Genomic DNA, 23,212 nt, shown 5'->3' on the forward strand with positions numbered 1-23,212 from the left:
TTTTTTTTTTTTTTTTTTTTTTTTTTTTTTTTTTTTTTTTTTTTTTTTTTTTGCTATGTTGGTAGAATTTCGGGAGAAAAACAATCTTATTAGATGATTGTGATATGATTCTAAATAGAATCAAATGAAAATTATTATATATCACTCATGGAGGGTCTAAACTCATTCACTTACACGAGTTTAGGTTTAAATTGATACAAATAGTTATTTTGAGGTTTTAATTGATACAGTCCGTACTTTAGAGTATAGACTATTTTCTTGCCATTTTTCTTTCATTTATTTGGTTAATTTTCACGAGAATTAATATCTCAAAACTTTATAGCATTTTTCTTTCAGTTTTCTTTCTTGTTTCTTATTTTCTTTCATGTTCTGAAAGCATCGTTTCCCATTAAAAAAAATTGTTGCTTGCATATTTTGAAGGATTAACACTATGATATTTTCTTATGGTGCCACGTTTATAGAAGATTTTGCATGGTAGAATAATTGAATAGCATATCAACAGGATTACAAAAGACTCAGAAGTATCAAATCCTAAACTAAATCTGTGAAAATAGACATAGGAAAAGTAGAATGAGCTAGGAATCAAACCTCGATAATTCAATTCTTCCTTTGTCAAGAGGAATTGAATTGTTTACAACCCTAAGGCTTTCAACTAAGGAGATGGAGAAGTTGAGAGATAGTAAGGAGTGGTGGAGCTTTCGCCCATTGACTCTCTTGAGTCTTCTTTCCTCTCGGCAATTGAATTGTTATGAGCCTGATTTGAACAGATTTGGTCATAAACTAACATAAAAAAGGTAATTAAAGATGCAGGAAACAAGCTTAGTAAGGACTAAGCGTATCATCATCTTTGATGGAAAATCCTTGAAGCCATGTGTATGGAGGGCTATATTCTTATTACTAGGTTCCCAAAACTCGATATCCTTGAGATGATGGACAACCTTATCATATTCCATTAGACAGAGTCCCAATAAAGATCGACACCTCCATCGCAAAAGCTCCTAAAAGATAAACTTCATCGTCACTAGAATTTGTTCGGTTGACATTTAAACCAGAAGATTTTTTAGAAATTATGATACCGTCAAAGAGGTTAGCTTGCCTTTATGATATCGTCGGATAAGAGTCTGTTGTCATTGTCAGCAAATAGGAGCTGGAGCTTGGCGAGAGGTTATTTTCTATTCTCACATTAACCCCTCAACATAGTCCAAATGGAGTTCGTTTGCAAGAATTCTACTAAGATAATCAGCCATACAAATGGAAAGAATTTAACAGAGATGATCTTTCTCATACCCAATTGGTTTATCTCTGATCAATGAGTGAATTATGTGATGAACACTGTAATTATAACCAATTCAACATAGAAATTATAGCTACTAAAACTAACACTATTATACTGTTTAAAGTATTCAAATTTTCATAAAACAATTATATGACAAAAAAGCCAAGGTCACCGACGAAATTAGAGCTACTGAATGTCATGTAGTGAAGATATTTGTATCTTGATTTTACAATTTTGACATTGTAATCATAAGTACTAAAACTATTGTACTGCTTAAAGTAATCAAATTGTCATGAAAATTATGCAGCAAACAATCGAAGTTCCCCATAGGAATTATAGCTACACAATGAAACTAACTTCACTGATTTAGGAATCTTGTTGTACAAATATGAAATAAATTCAAGTATTAGTTGGATAAATTAGAAAGCTTCTCACTTAATTACTATTGTAGTAGTGGCTGATGAGAGAATAATGTTCACTTTGTAGGGTCATTCATCAGATGTGCATTCAATTTGTTGGGATACAAACGGAGATTATTTGGCATCTGTTAGTCGGGATTCTGTCAAAGTATGGTCGGTCGCATCGGGAGAATGCATCCACGAGCTCAGTTCCAGTGGGAATATGTTCCATTCTTGCGTTTTTCACCCGAGCTATTCCTCCCTCTTGGTTATCGGCGGTTACCAGGTTATACTTTGCTTTACAATTATGCATTATTTCCTTAGCTCTACTGTAACATTTGCTTCCAGTTATTCCCCCACATGCATTAAGTGCCTATATCTTAGGAGATTATTGATAACCAATTAGATTAACTTTATCTTCAAGGCTGCAATTTTTATAGGAAGAACAATTTCAGTTCGGATTATAACACGAGAAAGTTACTTTTTAAAAAAATTGTTATGAAATATGTTCACACACCAACAGAGCCCCAACTTTTGCCATTTCATATATCGATTTCGTCGAGCTGACATTGATGAGACTGATATTGTTATGAAGAAGACGAGAACACTTTGTTTGATTTGCTAAAAGATATAGAGTTAGACATCAGTCATGTACTTATTATTATTATTATCTCTTTGTAACCCAATTCGATCGGATGAATTGCAGTCATTGGAGCTGTGGAACATGGCTGAAAACAAGTGTATGACAATGCCCGCTCACGAGTGCATGATTTCGTCGTTGGCTCAATCACCAGTAACAGGAATGGTCGCCTCCGCGAGCCACGACAAATCTGTCAAGATATGGAAATAAGCATATACCCACATCAACTTCTCTGGCATTAGGTGAGTCAAACTCTGATTATTACACCAAGTCTAATGGCTCTTTTCCATTTTTCTCAAAACTACATCTAAAAGGCTGAAAATGGAGTTTTAAAAATGAAAAGTAAAATATGGGAAAACAAAAAAGAAGAGAGTTCTTGTTGTATTGAAAATTTACCTTCCATTTTTCTTCATTATTTAGAGTTATGGTGGGTAATAAGTTAAAGCTAGTGTGTGATATTTCCCCTCATGGGTTGTCTAATAGATTTCAGAAACTGAACCTTCTTTTAACCCTATTGATAGAGCTTAATTTTAACTGTTAAAGATTTACTGCCTTCCTTCTCATTATTGCTAACTTATAAGTTAATAATTTTGTTTTTTTTTTTAATTTATTAAATCTTATTTTTATTGTTTTTTTTTTATTATTATTATTATTATGGTTCCTTATTGCCTTGCTTTGTTTCTCTAAACCCATTCCTTTAAGTTTCATTTATATTTTTTATTTTCTTCCCTGAATTTTAAAATAAAATAAAATTTTCATGAATCATTCAGCATAGATTTGTTCATTAGTTTGTGTCAAATTTTAAGGTGCGTCTAAAAACTTATTAAATTTGGTAATTGAAATTAATTAAATAAAATAAGTGATAGCTATATTATAATTTAAAATAATAAATCAATTAACGACTTAAAGAGGAATATAATATAAGTGGCTCCAACATGAAGAAGAATAATATATGTTTATATGCCACGTGGGCCAATCCAAATCTGCCATATGTCCCATATTATTTTGGTCAGGCAAATCATTGAGGCGAAGAAAAAAAGTGTAGAAATTCTTATTTTCATCTCAAAGTTTGCTGTCTAGCAAGATAAATCCAAGAACGTCAATGCGTGTGGGGCCCGCTATTTTTTATTTTTTTAAGAGACTTTTTTTTATATATAATAATAAATAAATAAATAAATAAATAGTGGAAAAGTACAAATCGAATAAATTAAATTAGCTATGGCGTATAATGTGGAGGTTGCATGATCTGCGTAGTCTCATAGTCTGTACCAACTTGGCTTTCCCACTTTCCATTTATTCTTTAAAACGCGTCAAAATATTATTATTAAATATTTCTTTTTTGAATAATAATAATTTAGGATAATTGTATTTATTTAATGCGAAAATTATAGTATTTATTTTTCTTCAAAAATTATAATAAAATGATATTTGTTTATAGTATTTACCTTCTTTGGTAACTTGTTTCATAATCAAGTTTAAATTGGTAATCATTAAAATTGAAGAAATCAATTTAAATAGTTATTTCAGGTAAAAAAAAAATTACTTTTTACCTTGATTCTTACCTTACCAACTTTATTCTAAAAATTTTAGGTTTAAATTCCATAAATAATTGTTTTTTAAAGTTCATATACTAAAATATAAATTTTAAAATCTCATAAACACAAATTTAAAATGCAAATTGACTTATTAAATATAAATTTGAATTTAATATATATATATATATATATATATATATAAATTTATAATCAAAGGAGAATTAAGAACTAAAATAAAATTTGTAGAGTAATATGAATTCCAAAATGCTGATTTTTTTACCCAAGAAAGGAAGAAAAATTTACCTGTCAGGAAGGGTAAATTTTGGAGATAATAATAACTTCCAAAGGAAGAAATTATTTACTCCACGTAAATAAAAACAAATAAATAAAGTAAAAAAAATGGCTGAGATATCATGAGCGCTGCATGACTGGCCTCTGCCCTTAATAAGGACCACCGCCCCAGGGCTGCCCGCTTAGAGGGATAGCTCAGAATTGGGAGCGCCCTTCAAACTGGGGCAAAAGTCCCTCTTCTTTTTTTTTTTTCTTTAATTATTATTATTATTTATATCTTAAAGAATATATAATAATTTAAGAAAATTACATTTTTGAGCTGAGCAGCAGGAAAAAAGGGCGTCTTTTTCGTAAAGGACACGGTATCCCATCATGTGTAACCTTTTTTTTTTTTTTTTTTTTTGCATTTCAATAAATAGAAAACCTCCAAACTTTATAATTACTTCACAAAAATTATTATATATATTTTTTTTTTCTTTTTCACTTAAATTTGAATATTTAATTTTTGGTCGAGATTAAATTAGTGATCCAACCGACCAATGTTAAGACTAAAAAAAATAGTCGAGTCAAAATGATGGATGGTGAAAGAATTTTAAATTTTAAATATTAAAAATAGGGTCGTGTTGCTTGATCTTTACCGAATGGCAAGTTCGGGCTCGTGAAGTCGTTTGAACAAGTTTCTATTTGATTTTTTAGAATTTTTACGATCACTAGTGTCGATTCCTTTTTTTTCTTATGTTTTTAGATAGTCGAGTAAAAGTTGGTGCATGTAAGAGTGTACGATGATTTGACTGGATCGAGTTAGAACATTGTATTGAACCGATCCGATACGGCCCAACATTGTATTGGACAAGCTAACTATATCCAACGGTTCGAACTCTACCCAACCTAAATCATCCCTATTATCGTCAATATCCAACAGATTCAGTACTAGTCGAGATTCGAACCTAAGACCTCTTGACCTAGAGTAAATGTCTGAACTAAGGCAAACAACATTCGAAGGAGCGGATTTAAACCAGCGAGCCGATTATCTTTATTTCTAATTTCCCTTAATACTTAAGTGACAAATTCATAGTCTTCTTTTGATCGATCTCGGCGACTTAAACTTCTAAAAAGAATAGATGCAGTTATTGACTCGCTCCAATAAATATGGAGAGACCCAGACGAATTGACTTTATTTAACTTATAGAATCAGACCGCTTATTAAATGGTTTTGTTATCAACATTACTTTTATTTAATGTTTATTATAAAAATATTTATTTGTTTTTATTTGGATTGATTAATTAATTATAACTTTTTATCTACAAAAATAGTAAAATATATATATATTTATTTATTTTATAATTAATTAAAAAAAGAATAGAGAAAAATGAAATAAAAAGTACAGAAGCCTGAAAACCCCAACCCTACCTGTTTTTTTATTCTCTCTACCAAAGCACTCTTCACCTCCGTATAAATTACCCCAACCTCACACTTAAAATCCTTTTCTTTCTTCTTCTTCTTCCGTCCAATCCAAACCTCCATTTTCTCTCTCTAGAAAATCTTCCCCCTTTCTCTCTCCTCTGTCTCTCTGCCACTGCGTTTCCCTCCATGAGAGCTTGCTTACGTACTCCGCCATGGGTAAGTACATCAGGAAATCCAAGTCCTCACTCGAAATCACCCTTATCGATGCCTCTCAGTCCTCCTCTTACATTGGCGTTCGAACTCGGGCCAAAACCCTAGCTCTCCAGCGCCTTCAGAAGACTTCCAATTCTCCACCGCCGCCGTCTTCTCCTGCCACCTCTGGTTCCTATCTCCAGCTCCGAAGCCGTCGCCTTCACAAGCCGAAGAGTATTGCTCTCGCGAATGAGTCGAAGAAGCAGAAATTGCCGCAGAGTAGTAATGAACGTGGCCGGAGAGTTACCGCTGATTCCGGAGAAACCTCGAGGTTGGGGGTTTGTTCTGTCGCCGCTGGTTCTATTGAGTCTGTCTCGCATCGGCGTGGCGACGGCGAAATGAATGATGTGACGGTCGAGGAAATGGTGGTTAAGCCGAGCGAGGTTCAGGAAAATGTGAATATTCATGACATTCAGGAAGAAGCTTCGTTTGGAGAGAATGTTTTGGATTTTGAAGGTGGAATGAGGTAGGGCTCTCTCTTCTTCCTTGAATCCCCTCTGTTCTTCTTCTTCTTTGTTGAATCTGCGTTTTCTCTGCACATTTCGATGCCTCTAAAACAGAGATTTGAAGCTTTTTGGAAATTTCGGAGGGTTAGGTTTACCATTTTTCTCCTCTTCTTGACACAACACAGTGTTGTCATATCACATAGAAATTGATCAATCCATTCCTAGGAAACACAGAGTAATTTCAAGCATAATCAATCTGTTATGATTCGCCCTTTGAATATTTATCACGAATCTCTCTTCTGACAAACAGTTCATATATTTGTGTGTGTATTTCTTGAAATTGCAATGAGCAAGAAAATCTTTGGGGTTTAATTTCTTCTTGGTACTAATATCCTCGTAGGCACGAAAAACTGAAAATTCTATTAAAGCTCGAGAATGTCGAGAAGTCCTTTGTTCTATTTTTTATCCCCCTCGGTAGTTTCAAGCATTTTTGTCTTGTACATTTATTGAGAAGGGCATTACACGCCTTACGCTGTGCAAATACCTCTGTAGAACTGTGCCTTCAGAATTGCTTTACCTTTATTCTCCTGTTCGTTTGTTCATTGAACTCCATTGTTACCCTTTTGTATTTTTTGGCCAATCCAACTTGAGGATTCATTGAAACATGTGAAGATTCCTCTAAAAATCTCAACGTTTATCGTTTGATTGTTTATTGTTCAAATTGAAGGAACTGGGAACCTATTCATGGCTTGTTTACACATTTGGACTGGTCTGTCGTTTTTGTTTATAGTCCAATTCTAATGACTGTTCATTTTAATGGGAGCAGTAGGGAATCCACTCCTTGCAGTTTGATACAGAAGCCCGAGAGCATACGAACACCCAGTTCTTCTACGAAGGCGTCGAGTACCACCGATTATAGGATACGACTGCAAAATTCCTCTGCAACAGATGTACCGACCACTCGGGAAGTTGACGATTTCTTCAACTATGTCGAAGGAGAGCAGCAAAGAAAATTCATTGAGAAGTAAGTGATGCATTTCCCATGTTCATCATTCTTTTCAAAGCCTTTCTTTTCATCATGAGTATTTCATTTCACGGTTAACTGCAGGTATAACTTCGACCCGAACACAGGCAAACCACTTCCGGGACGTTACCAATGGGAGAAAATGGACGATTAGACGACATTCATTCAATATATTCAGGACCCATTTATCTCAATGTTCTCAGGTTAAGTTGTGCTTATAAATGGTAGATAGTCAGATCTTAGTTTATGTGACCCTTTTACTTGTAAAGAATTAGGGCTGTACTAATGGTCTGTGACATAACAAGAAGTTGAATTACACAGCTAATAGAACTAAAAGCCTTGTGTCTAATAGATTGGTGTAGCATTTAGGCTGTTGGGTAATTAATTAGGTGAGTGTGTGGGGTACAGATATTTACTTAGAATTTTCATTTTCTTTTTTAATTTTCTTCCATTTGTACTGTATCTTCCTCCTTATACTTGTACCGATGAAAGTGGGGGGAAAAAAACCCCTTTGATGGAATAAAATTCAACCATCACTTTTCCCCATATCTTCTTCTTGTTTTTGTCTCTTCTTCCTCCATTATCTTTGTTTGCAGGTTTTTGGTCACAGTAGACTTTGGCCCATCTCTTACATATGTCTCCATGCAAGACAAGTCACTCCACACTTCATGTGATCTCGTCTCATGGAGGTGGATGGAGGTGGAGCGCCATTGTTCAGAAAGACTCAATCTACTTGTGAAACCTCACATCGGTTGGAGAGAGGAACAAAACCTTATTTACATTTTAAAACCTTGAGGAAAAACCCGAAAGAGAAAGTGTGAAGTGGACAATATCTACTAGCAGTAGACTTAAACAGTTACAACTAGTGTCAGCGTATTCTAAAAACCTTATGGTTGCTTAAAAGGATAAAATTTTCAGTATAGTAAACCGCGTTTTAGAGAAAAATTACCGAAAAAGAAAGGATTTTAAAGCCATATTTGTGAATTGAGTGAGAAATGAGAAAGATGAGTGTGGGGTGGGGGCTAAAACAAAGGCAGAGGGCACCCAAACACTGTGAAGGGTAACTATCAGAGCCTGCAAATTGCAGAGCACAGAGGAAGAAGAGAAGAAGTTTACAGGGAAAGAAGTTGGGATGTGCTTTTCATTCATAGTGGTCCTAAGCTTCTTCCTAACTTAACTAACACCTTTACTGCATTCATTATCACTGCCTCTTCTATTGCTCTTCTTCCTTCTCCTCTTCACTCTCTCTCTCTCTCTCTCGACTCAGGCCTTCTTCACAATAAAACACACTTTATGTGCAAGAAAATGACCTCCATTTAATCCTCTCCTTTCCTTCTCCTGTTATGTCTCGTCTGTCCCGACCCGTCCCGACCCGTCCCTTTTTTTTCTCTTTTCTTTTGGTGAAAATGCAAGTAGTTAGGTAGGGATTGGATTTTGATAATCTTGCCCAGTAACCAATATTAATGTTAATGGAGACGGTCCAAGTAATGAAAATTTCATAAAATGATCGATGAACAAAACCATATAGATTAAAATAACATCTTGATTATTGTACTGTGGGTTACATATTTCCTCTTATAAATTCTGTCTCTTTTTTTTATTTATTTAAATGATTTTCTTTTTAATTTATGGATTTTCTTTTTAATTTATGGAGTTCTATCTTTAGATTTAGTTGATTAAATTTTAGAACTAATTAATTTTTAATTTATGGAGTTTTATCTTTAGATTTAGTTGTTAGCATAATTTTCTGACCTTTTATTTCAATTTGCTTTTTTTTTTTGTGTTATTCTTTTAGTGTTATGAATATCATTTAGATTTTGATGAAATCAAACCATAGTTTATATTCAAGTTTGGTAGAAACTTTTTTTTTTTTTCCTATTTTCTTTTCCATCCTTTATAAAGGTTGCTTTCAAAATTATTTTCTACATTGATAAAAGAAAAACTATAAAAATAAGTTTTAAAATTGAGAAAATGTAAAATATAACGTAGAATAATCATAAAGAAAACTTATAAAAAAGAGAACTTATAAGTAGACCTGTTACAGTCAACTATAAATTGAAGTTGAAGATCCAAATATTAATCTAATAAAATATCATTTTTGGACACTTAACCTACTTACCACGCCCACTTCATGTCCTTCCCACTTGAGCCAAAGACTTTTCCATCCATGAAAATTCAAAGGAACTGTAGGATCATTGACTTACAGCTAATATCGACACACCTACCTAAAATATTTTACTTACGAGCTTTTATATGCTAGGTAGGATCATATGGTTCTCTCATAATTCAATTGTTATCATTTTAAATAGTTTGATCTCGAAAAACCGAGAATGGTAAGAAAAAAACACTCTCGTGATAATAAGTATTTTCGGTAATAGGGTAGGCCAGTTTGAATCAAGAACAAGAAGTCATCAACAGATCAAGAATCAGATATGGATTCAGATTTGATGCGTTGAAATTTTATAAAGTATTAGAGGTTCATAAATATGACAAATCTAGAGGAAGTGGGAAATGAAAAACACTGATTGTCTCTGCATTTTATAACCAAGAAGCCACATTGATGGACTGACCGATCATTAGCAACAGCATAAGGATCAACCACTAACAATCTAACAAATTTAAAGCTTTCTAAGGTTACCTCAAGAGCTCACTCAAGTTTGTTTGGTGTAGAAGCGTATGGCGACTGCCAATCCCAAAATTGCAAGAGGAACGAGGAATTGGAGAAGCTTGATGATGAACTCTGATGTCTTGTCCTGATTGTAATGAGGCTGCTTTGGAGGCGTATATGCGACCTTCTTTGGAATTGTTGAAGCATCGATCTCTCCTACATAGTATTGATCCATCATTTCTCTTGCATTGTCACTATGCCCCACATCTTCGAAGTCGTCGGTTGCATCCTTTCCTGAGATAGGATTATCGAGTATGAACTATCGTGTTGCCAAGTACGAATTATCAACTAGGTCTGAAAATCTATAAGCTGAAACATACCTGTAGCTGATAACAAAACATCGTCACCACCAGGATGGTCTTCTAAGAATTTAGTCACATCATATACCTGCTCAGATAATTTAAGGAACCAAGGAGATCAGATGACTGATGAACACAATCTATAACATATGCAGCTTATATAAGTCATGAAAATGGTAGTTTTTTCTTCGATGGCATTATGCTCTTGGCCCTCCTTGCTAATCCCCGAGCACGCTATAATAACCATTTAATTTCTGAAAATTCTACACTATTCTATAACATATGGAGCTTGTATAAGTCACGAAAATGGTAGTTTTTCTTCAATGGCATTATGCTCTTGGCCCTCCTTGCAAATCTCCGAGCACGCTATAATAACCATTTAGTTTCTAAAAATTAAGCTTATAAACACTAATTCCACATACGTGTCTTTTGCTTTGTTATCCACTTTCTACCTATGTTTTTAAAACTAGGAGGAAACAAAAATAGGTTCAAAAAAATATAAAGTCAAAATCAAATCGTTATGAGAAAGTGCCTAAGTTGTTCACTTAAGAATTTGAACCCAAAACCTTAGTAGGTACCTTCAAAGTCTATGCATCCCCGAGCCCTTACAACTAAGGCCACCTCTTAAGGGTAGGAAATGAATACTTTTATTCTGACCACCATCATTTTTATTATCCATGAAGGAAGCAAAAGAGTAACCAGAAAAAAAAAAAAAGTTTCAAAATCAGTTGAATAAACACAATTAAAGCACCTTAAAGTAAAGACTTTGTTTCAAATGGGCAAGCTGTAAATTCCAGGCTGGATTGGCCCAATATTTACTGGTTAGTGATGAACTAAGGATGCATAGTACTTCTAGCAAAGGAAATTCTCTCCACTTTCAAGGGATTTTTAAACAAAAAGTTGTACATATGGATATCAAGACATAACGTTCAGTAGGTTGGCTATTAGATAGTTCCCAGCTCAAAAGTCACAACACCAGTAACCCTCTTTGATAACCATTTTGATTCTATTTCGTGCTTGTTTTCATTCGATTTCTTTACAATAGTTTTTAACTTTCTTAAAGGGAACATTTGAATTCATAGTCATAGATTTTGAAGATATTTCTAAAATTTAGAAAACAAAACAAAACAAAGAAAGTCGTGTAGAAATAGTGTTTACAGGCTCAATTTACAAAAACAAAAAAAACGGAGAACCAAGTAATTATCAAACGGAACCCTAATAGTTAGATTGGCCCTGAAGATAGGAGTGGATTGGAACAACCACATGACGATATTAAAACATATCAAGCATCATGAATCAACAAACTTAAAGTGGATAGGTCAAAATATATTTACTCTTTTATACACATTCACAGTACTAAAAATTATCTCAAGATCTAAGAGACTATCAATGATATTCATTGGACTAGGAAATGCTCTTTCTCAGAAACAATTAACAGATGATCATTGCCACAGACTAAAACCTTAAGCCAATAGATCAACAACAGACAGCAAAGTCCGGTCCAGAAATCACAGATCTAACAGCTTAATATAACATTAGAATGCCACAAATCATATCCACAGTCAAAACAATCCAGCTAAACCAGAACAGAAAAACTACAAATCTGAAATCTCAAACAAAATCCAAAGCAACAGTGAACTCCACCACCAGAACAAGGACAAGAATTCAGCCAATAACAAAAGATAATCCCAAAAACTAGCAGAATCAGCTAATAAACTGGAAGAATCATAGATCTAACACAAAGAAAAAGAAGGGAAGTGGAATATACCTTGCCACTGATGATGAGCCAACAGTCCTTGTGATTGTTGTGCTCAGCGACTTCCTTCAAGGTGAAGACCTTTTTGTCGCTATCCATTTGCTGGAATTGGATTCGTCGATCGGATTGTGTCCGATTGAGGAGGAAATGAAAAGGGGAAAATGGGCGACGAAAACGAGGATACAAAACAAAAATCGATTTACATAGAAAACACGACGGGCAATTAAATTAGGCTCATGGAAAGTTCTAGATGTCAATTGAAATCGGGATTCGGTAGTTGGTAGATGGAACGGCGATGGCTTTCATTCATAACCTAACAAAATTTCTAGCAATTGGTCGGCAAATAACGTACCAATTAATTTAGTCTTAATTTTTTATTATTTTTATATTTAATTTAATCTTCAAATTATTTATTTTATATTTAGCAAGTCTCAATTATATATAAATTCAAATTTAATGCATTTAATTTTTTGGTAGCATTTTCATAAATTAAAATATTTACCCAAAAGTTTAAGGGCTAAATTTGTAATTTAAAAAATAGGCGAACAAAATAGACAATGATTGATTCAAAGGGAACAACGTACTTGCAAATACAATAGAATGATACACTAATTTAAATTGGGTTAAATTAATAAAAATGTCCCAATAAATATTTTTCATCTAAAAATACTTTGAAAAGTGTACAAATATTAATTTTATTATTGAAAAATTTATGAAGATTTAAAAAATGTGGTACATTTTTTAATTTTTTTTTAAAGTTCTTAAAAAATCTTAAGGGTATTAATGGAATTTTTTAAAGTTGGAGAGGTTTGGTTTTGAACCTTTAGAACTTACAACACAAGTATTTTTTTTTTTAATTCAAGAATATTATTAAATTTTTGAAATTTTAATTTTTTATTTTATTAATTTGATTAAAAAAAACAAGGATGTTTGTTTATTATAGTTTACTTATTGGGTATGAAATTTGAAAATACCAACAATTATTATAATTTAAATTTATTAATAGATAATAATTAGTTTTAAAAAAATTATAAGATATGGGAATTAATAATAGAATTATTTTATTATTTTAAATTAATAATAACTTAATTTAAATTAATAATAGAATTAAATCCCTTCAATAATTATTTTAGATGAACATTTAAGAGAATTAAATGGCACCCAACCATTATTAATTGGGAAAAATAAGAATTAAATTGTGTACCAAGTAGTAATTTACATTAAAATAATAAAGAAAACTAATTATTGAAGGGGTATATTTGGGATTACGAAATTAATATATGGACAAAATAGTTCAAAATTTATTCGTTCACATTATTTTTTTAAAACTAAAAAAAATAGTTTGCGAACACACCGGAAATTGGAGGGAACTCTGGAAGCATGGAAGTCGATAAGTAGCCGCATACTTCACATTTTCCAACCCTACGCTTCGGCCGGTGGTCGGATAACTATGCCGATGGCGGTCTCTACTTGCCGGAATCTGGCGGTGTTGGTCAAGTGTCAGTTCTATCACCGTCGGCGACCGGCATAATTGTTTGGCAATTTCTTGTTCGATGGTTTCACGTGGTATGCAACTTTCTTTTAGTCCGATTGTATTTACAATACCTCACATTCTTGAGAATTTTCCATTTCTTTCATATTTCTATTCGCGCATTTATGATTTTTTTCTTCCATGATTTGTGCCGCTTTCAGCAATTCTGTAGTGCAACATAGGTGAATATCCTGTTTTCATAATCGGTAGAGTTTAACACGCTGGGCCGATTTTGTGATTTTGCAAATTGGGCCGTTAATTTCAGTTTATTGTTCCTATTTCATCGATGAGATTTACTGGATTTGAAATGGAGAGAAATTGCAATGTCCTGCAAGGTGGAGGTTGATTTCTGCCTTTTATAGTGCTAGGGAACGTGGCATAGAACAAATAGGGCAATATGAACAATGGCTGTAAATAGTCATCATTCCTCATTGTGGAGCAGCTTGAAGTCTAAGCCCTCAATATGGTTCTAAACTTTCGTTTCAATCATGTTCATTTGTGTACTTTATATTGTTCGTTTAGTTTATTTTACCCTACTTGCACTTGGACTACCTTGTGCACATTTGCCTAGTTTCACAAGCTTAGTAGGAAAGCAACCACATTTTAAGATCCTACATCGGTTGGAGAGGGAACGAAGCATTCTTTATAGGGTGTGTAAACCTCTCCTTAACAAATGCGTTTTAAAGCCTGGAGGGAAAACTCTGGAAAGGAAAACTCAAAGAGGATAATATCTGTTAGCAATGGGCTTGGGATATTACAAATGGTATTAGAGCCAGACACCGAGCGGTGTGCCAGCGAGGATGCTGGGCCCCCAAGAATGGTGGACTGTGAGATCCCACATCGGTTGGAGAGGGGACGAAGCATTCCTTATAGGGTGTGGAAATCTCTCCTTAACTGACGCGTTTTAAAACCTTGAAGGAAAGCTTTTGAAGGAAAAACCCAAATAGGACAATATCTGCTAGCGGTAGGCTTAAGTATTTTTCCCCAAGCAATCACTGATCACATAATAGCTCAAAGGCCGTTATATGTTGTTTCAACTCTATCATCCCGATCACAGCTCATTTAGGTTAGACGTATATCTTCAACCTAGAGGTTAGAAGTTCCAATCCCCTTATACTCTCATTTTGTTGAACTAAGGCAACCACTCGAGCTTGTACTTTATCTTTGTGTCTTATTCTGCACAAATATCTTTAGTGTCTTATTTCACTCAGGCTTTCAGTTGTCTTTGCGTTGTCTTTGTGTTGTCTTTGTGCATACCTTGTGCTGTGAAGAACACGAATTCAACAGCTTTAATGGAAGAAGCCATTGGGGGTTTCTTTTACTCCTCCATGTGTCTTGTGCACTATAAATCTCGCCTCACTTGGGTTTGCACTTGTATTTTTGCTTTGCATTTAAGTATCAAAGAGCTGTCGTGCCTTGTACTTTATTCAACATGGATCTGCAGTTTTTACCGTATAAGCTCTGAGCAAACACGACATGAAGTAAATTTAGGCTGACTAGTCATCCGACGAAGACTTGAGAGTTTATCCAAATGTAGCAAGTCCTTGGTTATAATACATGACTTTCTACGCTTCTAACTTTATATATATATTGATGTATAAATTATTAGCGGTTTTATTGCTGCATGTCGGATTCACTCCCCGTAAATATATTTCTCCTCATATCTTTACTTGAGACACGGTATCATATATGGTTCTTAATTTCATTTCTCAAGGGAAGTGCATGGTGTTTTTTTTTTTCCATTTGTTAGATCGCTTTCTTTACATCCTATAAAGTATTTTAATTAAAATACAGTTCTGTACAAGTTTATTTAACAATTTGTTGGATCTGACGTTATGCTTCCCCTGACTCTTTGGCAGAGTGTTGGCCAACCTTAGATAAAATCAGAGCACGAGCTATCTTTTGGAAATCCTGGCTAGGTTACCCTGAAGGTTCCTGCTTCTAAAAAGTGATACTTTTTGGGATTCTGGTGGATTTGTGCCTGTCGAGGGTTGCTCTCTCGTGAGTTTTTCTCCCAAATGACTGTTCGTTTTCCAAAACACCATGGGTTGGTCTAATAATAAAGGGCTTATGGAGAATAAGTTCAAGTCAGGGTTGTAAGTCCAAGCCCACCGCTAACAGATATTGTCTGCTTTGGGCCGTTACATATCGTTGTCAGCCTCACGGTTTTAAAACATGTCTGCTAGGGAGAGATTTCCACATCCTTATAGGGAATGCTTCGTTCCCCTCTCCAACCGATGTGAGATCTCACAATCCACTCCCCTTGGGGGCCCAGTATCTGGCTCTAATACCATTTGTAATAGCTCAAGCTCACTGTTAACAGATATTATCTGCTTTGACCCGTTATGTATCGCTGTCAATCTCACGGTTTTAAAATGCGTTTGCTAGGGAAAGGTTTTCACACCCTTATAAGGAATGCTTTGTTTCCCTCTCCAACCGATGTAGGATCTCACAATGGTGGTCACCTAGCTAGGATCTAATATCTTACCAATCATCTTGGCAATTAAATGTAGTACAGTCAAACGGTTTCTTGTAAGAACAGTCCAGGTAAGCTAGTCTGAAAACTCACAAATATAAAGAAGCTATGAACTCGACAACCAGGTTTTGCACTAGTTATAGTTGTAGTATGCAGTCTCTTACCCTCCTTCCTTCATTGACACCCTACTGGTTTTGTTTTTGTTCTGTTTTCTTAACTTATTCAGGTGCCACTTATGCAATGCCCCTCTTATGGTAGGCCAACCAGTAAATTCTATTGATTTGTTATGTACTAGAACTTTGCCGATACCTAGTGGATGTTCTTGTTACATTGAAATTTCTTTTTGCTTGTTTTAAGCAGTGTTGTGTCAATCCACAATAATGAGAGAACAGCTTTTATAGATATATATGTGTGTGTATGTGTGTGTCTGTTATGGGCTCTTGGGTGTTTAATTTGACCATCACTTTCACTTCTTTTCTTGAGTAAAAGTTGCCTCCAATTTTCTTGGTGGCTCACTTGTATCCTGTGATTAGCTTTCTATACGGTGCTTCCCCAACTTTACTTTAATTAGCCACTCTTACCTGCTTCAAGCTGATGTATATCTCATTAGTTTAATTTCATGTGATACATAGAGCGTCTCGAGAAAACTTTTTGGTATTTGAGTAGAATAAACGTCGTTGCTAGCATCATAGAGAGTTGTGTCGTAACGTAGCAAAATTCTATATTGAATAAGTTTCGAGATTTATTCAACTAAGTCGTTTCATGATAATGGTTGGATGTGATTTTAGAACTTCACGTCTTTAATAATCATTGGATAGAAATTCAAAATTGTTGTTAATTGCTCCTCATACCTATGGTGCAAAAAAAGTTAGCCAGGTGGCCCATTCGAGTAATTTCTCAACACAAAAGACATCGAAACGGGCATGGTATGAGATAGTTTGATCATATCGTTATTTCTGTATGGTTGTAGCACTATAAATTTTTCACTAACTCTGACCTTTTTACTTTTTCTTCTTTGAAGTATAGGAAAATGATACAACAATCAGGAGCAAATACGAACATTATCGAGATAGGATGAGTGGGGCTCTAAAGGTAGTTGCCTTATCTCTCGCCCACCTTTTCTCGTGATACAGAGTCTTACACGACACGACAAGTGTAGGTAAATTGACGAATTCTTTATTTTAAAAAAAAAGAGAGTAAATCGTCAATTTTGAGACTTGGAATGTTATTTTAATCAAATAGGGAATGGATTTTGATGCGGAAAAACAGAATAATAAAGCATATCCAAGTTGAAAAATTCAAAAAAAGGGATGGTGGCTCTTCTTAATAAGGTTCATGAAAAGTGAAGAGCGTTGTTAGGCTGCGAATGTGACGCACATTAATAAAGGGAGGTGAATTTAAGCTTCCACCTTATTAATCCCCCGAGGCTCCTCCTCTCTCTTTGTTTCATATTTCTATAAAACCCTCCACCAAATCCAAATTTTCCACTTGGTCCTTCCAAACACTTCCCCAGTTTCTCTCTATATGGGCCTCTCACCATCCAAACACCCATTGCTGGCTGGTAGGGTTCTTTTTTCTTTTTTTTTTTTAATTTCTTCTTATTATTTTTGCAATTGGTTAATAAATAAATATTGTGAATGGGCATTATTGTTTTTCAGGTGGGGATGAAAAGACAATTTAGGGAAAAGTTTGGGGCAAAGTGAAAATTGTCTTGAGGTGAAAAAAGAGCATTGGAATTAGTTGGTTCGTTTAAAGTTGGGTGTGTTGTATGCATATACGCAAATAGCCAACCCAATGGAGAAGGACGATAACTACTCGGTAACTATAGCCTCATCCTTCTCTATTCTCTTTTCTTTTCCTCTACTTTTACTTTTTTTATTTATTTATTATATTACTACGCTCGTCTCTCTCTCTCTCTCTCTCTCGATTTTATATTTTCAAAATATTTATTTTAGTTTTTGGACGATGAAAGTTCTACATCGGCTAATTTAGGAATGATCATAGAGTTATAATCAATACTCTCTCCATTGGTATGAGACTTTTGGGTAGCCCAAAACAAAGTCACTAGAGTTTATGCTCAAAATGGACAATATCATCGTACCATTGTGGAAAGTTGTGTTCGTCTAACACCACCGACTTTGATTTTATATTTTCAAAATATTCGTTTTTAATTATTCTAAATACTCATCCAAAAATAACGTTTTGGGTAAGTACCAAAATGGACATCTCGAGACTTAGAATCAAAATAATTTATTATATTTTTATAATTTTTTTCCCTTTTGATTATAAAAAAAGTTAATTACATGTATTTAAGACTTTTATGAAATTAAAATAGTTAAAAATATCGTTTGTAATATCCACTTAATTATTTTTCATTAATTTAATGTTTGTTTTAAACAATTTCAAAATCTATATATCCTTCATAATCACTTTAGAAGGCATGCCAAAATCTTGGATTAATTTAAAAACCATTTTTTAATTAGAGTTTCAAAAAATGGTTTTTTAGTGATTAACGGGAAATATATATTTTTATAATTAATATAATTTGGTACCTTATTGTGTAACATACTTTTGTATTATATATAGTTGGCGGTCCCACGTAACAAACAATAATTAAAATATCAAATTTTTTTTCTTATTTATTTATGTATTTATTTTCTTTAAATTCCACAATTTTTAATTTCAACACACTATATTTTTCCACAGAACGAAGCTCCTATGCCGCCAAGCTTCTCCAGCCACCACCACCACCACCACGATCTCTACAACAACCAAGACCAATTCATGAGGTCACGCCCCTTCGAAACCTCCGCCGACAACGCCACCGGAATCCTCACCTACTTTCCGGCCAACCCTCTACCTCCTCCACCGCTGCAATCGGTAACTTCTCCGGACAAGCTCAGCTTCGCTGAGGTTATGCAGTTCGCCGACTTCGGTCCGAAGCTCAGCCTCAACCGGTTCGACGAGGATGACGAACCGGCCGGGATCGACCCAGTCTACTTCTTGAAGTTCCCGGTTCTGAATAACGAGCGGGCGGAGGAGGCGGCGGCCGGAGAGGAGGAAGCGGCGGAGATGGGAGGCAGAATTGTAGGGGAGTTAGAAGAAGAGGAGAATTTTAGGAACAATAAAAATGGTAATAATAATAATAATAATAATAATAATAATGGTAATGGTAATAGTAATAAAAGGAAAAGAGGAAGGACGGTGAAGACAAGCGAAGAGGTGGAGAGCCAAAGAATGACGCATATTGCAGTGGAGAGAAATCGAAGGAAGCAGATGAATGAACATCTCCGGGTTTTGCGCTCTCTCATGCCTGGTTCTTACGTTCAAAGGGTACGTTTTTTCTCTCTTTTTTTCTAATTTCACGGCGGAGAGATATAATATAGATGGCGGAGAGATTATAATAGAGATGGCGGAGAGATTATAATAGAGATGGGCGGAGAGATTTTCTGGACATGGGAGAGTTTTATTTTTATTTTTATTTTGTGATAAAATATTATTAGATTTATTAGAATATTTTATAGTTTAAATATAAATTAAATTTACACACTGCAGGGAGATCAAGCCTCCATAATCGGCGGAGCAATCGAGTTCGTGAGGGAGCTGGAGCAGCTTCTCCAGTGTCTAGAATCGCAAAAACGACGTCGTCTCCTAGGAGAGCCACCACTACAGGCAGGCGACACACCTCCGCCGCAGCAACCGCCATTTCTTCCGCCGGGAGCAGGGAATTTCGGTGGTCACCAAAACGAGGGGCAAATATTGGAAACGACGGCGGAGAGCAAATCGTGCTTAGCTGACGTGGAAGTGAAGGTTTTAGGGTTCGACGCAATGATAAAGATCCTGTCGAGAAGACGACCGGGACAGCTGATTAAAGCCATCGCCGCCCTCGAAGATCTTCACCTCAATATTCTTCATACAAATATTACCACCATTGAACAGACTGTTCTTTATTCCTTCAACGTCAAGGTTAGTCAATTTTTATTTTTATTTTTAATTTTAAAATTTCATTTTTCAAAATTTTAACTCCTTGAAAATTCATTTCAGAACTTTTAATTTGGGAATTTTTTTTAAAATATTTTTTTAGTAAGAACAATATATTCCAGTTGATTCATTATTATTTTATTTGATAATAATTAAGCTCGGTTCAATAATTATTTAATTTTTAAAAATTAAAAATAATACTAAAACCTATCAAAATTATTTGTGTTATTATCCACTTTTTATTAAAAAAAAAAAAAAAAAAAAAAAAAAAAAAAGAGTTTTTCTTCATGTGGAATTAATTTCTTTACTAGTATTTTCGCATTTCTTAAATAAATTTTTAAATTTTTAATCAATTTCCAAAAACAAATTGTAAAAAAAACTTTTATTTAAAAATTTCAAAATTTAACTTAACATTGGCAAAATAATAATAATAAAATAATTTATTGCAATTAGAATAATAGTGTGAATTTTATAATTATTAATCGATTTATTTTGACTGTGATTGGCAGATAGCAAGCGAGTCAAGATTCACAGCAGAGGATATTGCGAGCTCGGTTCAGCAGATATTCGGTTTTATTCATGCGAACACCGGCATGTGATGCAATAAATTAAACCCATAAATATCTCATCAAAATATTTGTATCATTAATTATTTATTTTTCTGCCTTTTCTCCTGTTGTTTTATTGTTTTAAACCAAATAAAAAAATATATATTTATATTTCTCCCCCTCTTTAAATTCTATGACTTTATCAATTCTTTAATAATGTTTTTCTTCCAAATTTATTTTTATGTTTTTTAGAAATTAAAATATTAAAGAGATTTTCAATTCATTTATGTACCAATTTTACTTGAGTGAGGCAGATATACTTAAATACAAAAATATAAAATATACAAATAGTAAATAGAAGCTTCTAAATATTGAAATAATTTATTTTCGTGCATTAAACTTTGCGTTGAGATTAAATTTAGTCGTTTGGAACTTAAATTTAATCTTAAAATAATATCAAGTTAGAATCATATTTAATACGCATAAATAAAATGGATATTAATATATTTGCACGAATAGTGTAAATTAGAAATTGATAATTTAAAAATAATTATTAGAAATTATTAAATATGTGGAAGAGTGTGTATATATATATATTTATATTTATATATATAATTTGTATTATTGTATCTAAAAAATGGATTATTATTGAAGAGACCAAAAACAATTTGTCTGTTTTGTAAAAAACAAAAAGAAAATTAAATACATATTGACTTTGGTTGAATTAATACAGCTATAGATACAGACATTACAAATATACATGTTACAAAGTCAAACCTTGTGAGACTTCTTAGTCAAATGGTCTACAACTAGTCAACTCTCTTTCTCTTTCTCTCCTTTTCCTTCAATAATACAAAAGAAAACTTATAAAAATATATATTTTTTTTGGTAATTTCACTTGAAATATTTATATTTTGTCGGGAAATTTGACAATATCATACTATTGTGAGAATTTAATTTTTTTATAATAAATTGATGTCTCTTAAAGGACTAAACAGTCAACCTATATAATATATTTCTTTTGAGCACTAATCACTTATTTCTCTAAAAACCTACAAATCAACCTTACATTATTGTAAAACTTTAAAAAAAAAACATATTATATATAGGATATATCGGTGTTAAAACGTCTTGAGATATCATTGAATTGTTGAGATCGTGGCTCCGTAGTTTGTTTTCGGGTATGAAACTAGCTAATTCCATGCAGATTGGGGACAAGATCTTAGCTTAAGTAGCTCAAAATTTATAATTTCAAAACAAATTTTAACGAATTAGAGAGCCAAAAACTACAAGAAAAGAAGAAAAATGATTATTCTCTAATTTATTTTATTATTATTATTATTATATTTTTGGGAATATGTGGAAAGAAAATAATAGAAGTTGACATTGCAGGTTGGCATTGGATGGTTTGAAAGTCAACGCCATGCCCTTGTAATTGTAATTGTCCTGAAGTCGTTGACCTGTCAGAAAAATTAAAAGTACTTTTTGGTGCTTTCCCCTTTTCTTTGGCGGTGGCGATGGGCGGTGGGGCAGCCGGTGGGGGCGGTGGGGCCGCCGTGAGGGAAAGTCTTGAAGCATTTTTTCCGATTGGATCTGAACCTAAAGACTATGTTGCAGGCTGTGATCCAAAATGCATGTGGGGACTGCAAATTACGTTTTCCAATTTGCTTTATTTCTCCTCCTCCAATTTTATTATTAAAATTAAATTAAATTAAAAGAAAAATAAAATTATGAAATTTTAAAATAGCTCTAATTTATTTATTTATTTTTAAATAATAAATACAATATTTTATTTATTTATTTATTTATTTGGGTATGAAGAGTCAAGAGTGACTATTCAATAGGTTGATTGTACAAATTTGGCATCCCATACACAAAACCAATAACCTCTTAAGTTTGCCACTTACATATATTTGAGGCACACACCACTCTCTTCAAAATGGAATAGAAAGCTTAAAGTTCATCATAATATATATATATATATATATATATACATATATTTTGTCACATCTCCTACTCGGGTTATACAGTATCAAAGTTGTAATGCATTTTCTCGCTCACGTTTTCTAAGACACCTTTTCTCAAACGTGACTCATGTTCGATCAAGTGCTGCACAATCGTCATCCCGCTGACCCGCGATTCAATCACCAACTTTTGTTTTGGTTTTTCCTCGAATCATATCTTATTTTGTGAGTGTTCACGTTGATACCATTTGTAATGTATCATGTCAATGGTCAAACAAGGTTTTGGATCCATATTTGACACCTAATACTCTTATGCATCCTCGACAATATGTCCACGTTACCTACTTATTTTGAAATACTTCTTAAGAGTGAAGACTATGACCATAGATCAACTTGAGTTATTTCAGCATGTTTTGTCCTTACTCACCTCCCGAAAAGTATATGGGCGAGGGTAAATCATGTTAAATGACCCACTTAGAAGTATTTTAAAGACAAGCAGATGGATATGTCGTAGTAATGCAGGAGAATGTCGAGGTCATCATGTGCTACCCCGAGAGGTTAAATCTTAGGTATAAGGCGTTACCATCTACGAAGTACGAGGATTTTACTAACCCTAAAAAGACAATAACTTTTTGTTTGTTTTTAAAAAAATAAAAAAAAATAGAAACTACAAATAAAAAAGATGTTAGGCCCAAGATGAGATAATGGGCCTTGAAAAGCTC

At 33.7% G+C, this 23,212-nt stretch overlaps 4 protein-coding genes across 9 annotated transcripts in view; 3 read left to right on the forward strand and 1 right to left on the reverse strand.

Annotated features, from left to right (window-relative positions):
* The window catches only part of LOC111479664 (transcriptional corepressor LEUNIG_HOMOLOG-like), a 9,201-nt gene extending 6,330 nt beyond the window's left edge, over positions 1–2,871 (forward strand). For all 5 annotated transcript variants that reach the window (XM_023124458.1, XM_023124456.1, XM_023124460.1 and 2 more), the window contains 2 exons: positions 1,763–1,960; positions 2,381–2,871. In XM_023124458.1, coding sequence (XP_022980226.1) covers positions 1,763–1,960; positions 2,381–2,524 — 342 coding nt within the window. In that variant the 3' untranslated portion in view covers positions 2,525–2,871. The remainder of the gene's footprint in view (positions 1–1,762; positions 1,961–2,380) is intronic.
* A 2,748-nt stretch (positions 2,872–5,619) lies between these two features.
* On the forward strand, positions 5,620–7,813 carry LOC111479762 (cyclin-dependent kinase inhibitor 4-like). Its single transcript, XM_023124608.1, has 3 exons — positions 5,620–6,263; positions 7,070–7,267; positions 7,352–7,813. The coding sequence occupies exons 1-3, from the start codon at positions 5,758–5,760 to the stop codon at positions 7,419–7,421; spliced, it is 774 nt and encodes a 257-aa protein (XP_022980376.1). The 5' UTR covers positions 5,620–5,757; the 3' UTR covers positions 7,422–7,813.
* A 1,862-nt stretch (positions 7,814–9,675) lies between these two features.
* LOC111479809 (cytochrome b5-like) lies at positions 9,676–12,248 on the reverse strand. Its single transcript, XM_023124674.1, has 3 exons — positions 12,003–12,248; positions 10,256–10,322; positions 9,676–10,169 (listed from the first exon to the last, which is right to left on the reverse strand). Exons 1-3 carry the CDS (start codon positions 12,087–12,089, stop codon positions 9,919–9,921), a joined length of 405 nt encoding a protein of 134 aa, XP_022980442.1. The 5' UTR covers positions 12,090–12,248; the 3' UTR covers positions 9,676–9,918.
* A 1,118-nt stretch (positions 12,249–13,366) lies between these two features.
* Positions 13,367–20,620, forward strand: LOC111479727 (transcription factor FAMA). Of its 2 annotated transcripts, XM_023124554.1 has the most exons (6): positions 13,367–13,556; positions 17,019–17,089; positions 17,656–17,815; positions 18,704–19,330; positions 19,553–19,963; positions 20,488–20,620. In XM_023124554.1, exons 3-6 carry the CDS (start codon positions 17,792–17,794, stop codon positions 20,575–20,577), a joined length of 1,152 nt encoding a protein of 383 aa, XP_022980322.1. In that variant the 5' UTR covers positions 13,367–13,556; positions 17,019–17,089; positions 17,656–17,791; the 3' UTR covers positions 20,578–20,620. The 2 variants fall into 2 exon arrangements, with proteins under 2 accessions (XP_022980322.1, XP_022980321.1); XM_023124553.1 differs by lacking the exons at positions 13,367–13,556; positions 17,019–17,089 and adding an exon at positions 17,258–17,558.
* Positions 20,621–23,212: the final 2,592 nt, after the last annotated feature.

Source organism: Cucurbita maxima, unplaced genomic scaffold (assembly GCF_002738345.1).
Source record: "Cucurbita maxima cultivar Rimu unplaced genomic scaffold, Cmax_1.0 Cma_Scf00005, whole genome shotgun sequence".
Lineage (NCBI taxonomy): Eukaryota > Viridiplantae > Streptophyta > Magnoliopsida > Cucurbitales > Cucurbitaceae > Cucurbita > Cucurbita maxima.

Coding starts and splice junctions, on each gene's coding strand:
- LOC111479762 (XM_023124608.1), top strand. CDS start 5,758: ATGGGTAAGTACATCAGGAAATCCAAGTCCTCACTCGAAATCACCCTT. Junction 6,264..7,069: donor GATTTTGAAGGTGGAATGAG/GTAGGGCTCTCT, acceptor TAATGGGAGCAG/TAGGGAATCCACTCCTTGCA. Junction 7,268..7,351: donor CAAAGAAAATTCATTGAGAA/GTAAGTGATGCA, acceptor GGTTAACTGCAG/GTATAACTTCGACCCGAACA.
- LOC111479809 (XM_023124674.1), bottom strand. CDS start 12,089: ATGGATAGCGACAAAAAGGTCTTCACCTTGAAGGAAGTCGCTGAGCAC. Junction 10,323..12,002: donor GGCTCATCATCAGTGGCAAG/GTATATTCCACT, acceptor TTATCTGAGCAG/GTATATGATGTGACTAAATT. Junction 10,170..10,255: donor TGTTTTGTTATCAGCTACAG/GTATGTTTCAGC, acceptor ATCCTATCTCAG/GAAAGGATGCAACCGACGAC.
- LOC111479727 (XM_023124554.1), top strand. CDS start 17,792: ATGGAGAAGGACGATAACTACTCG. Junction 19,331..19,552: donor CTGGTTCTTACGTTCAAAGG/GTACGTTTTTTC, acceptor TACACACTGCAG/GGAGATCAAGCCTCCATAAT. Junction 19,964..20,487: donor TTTATTCCTTCAACGTCAAG/GTTAGTCAATTT, acceptor TGTGATTGGCAG/ATAGCAAGCGAGTCAAGATT.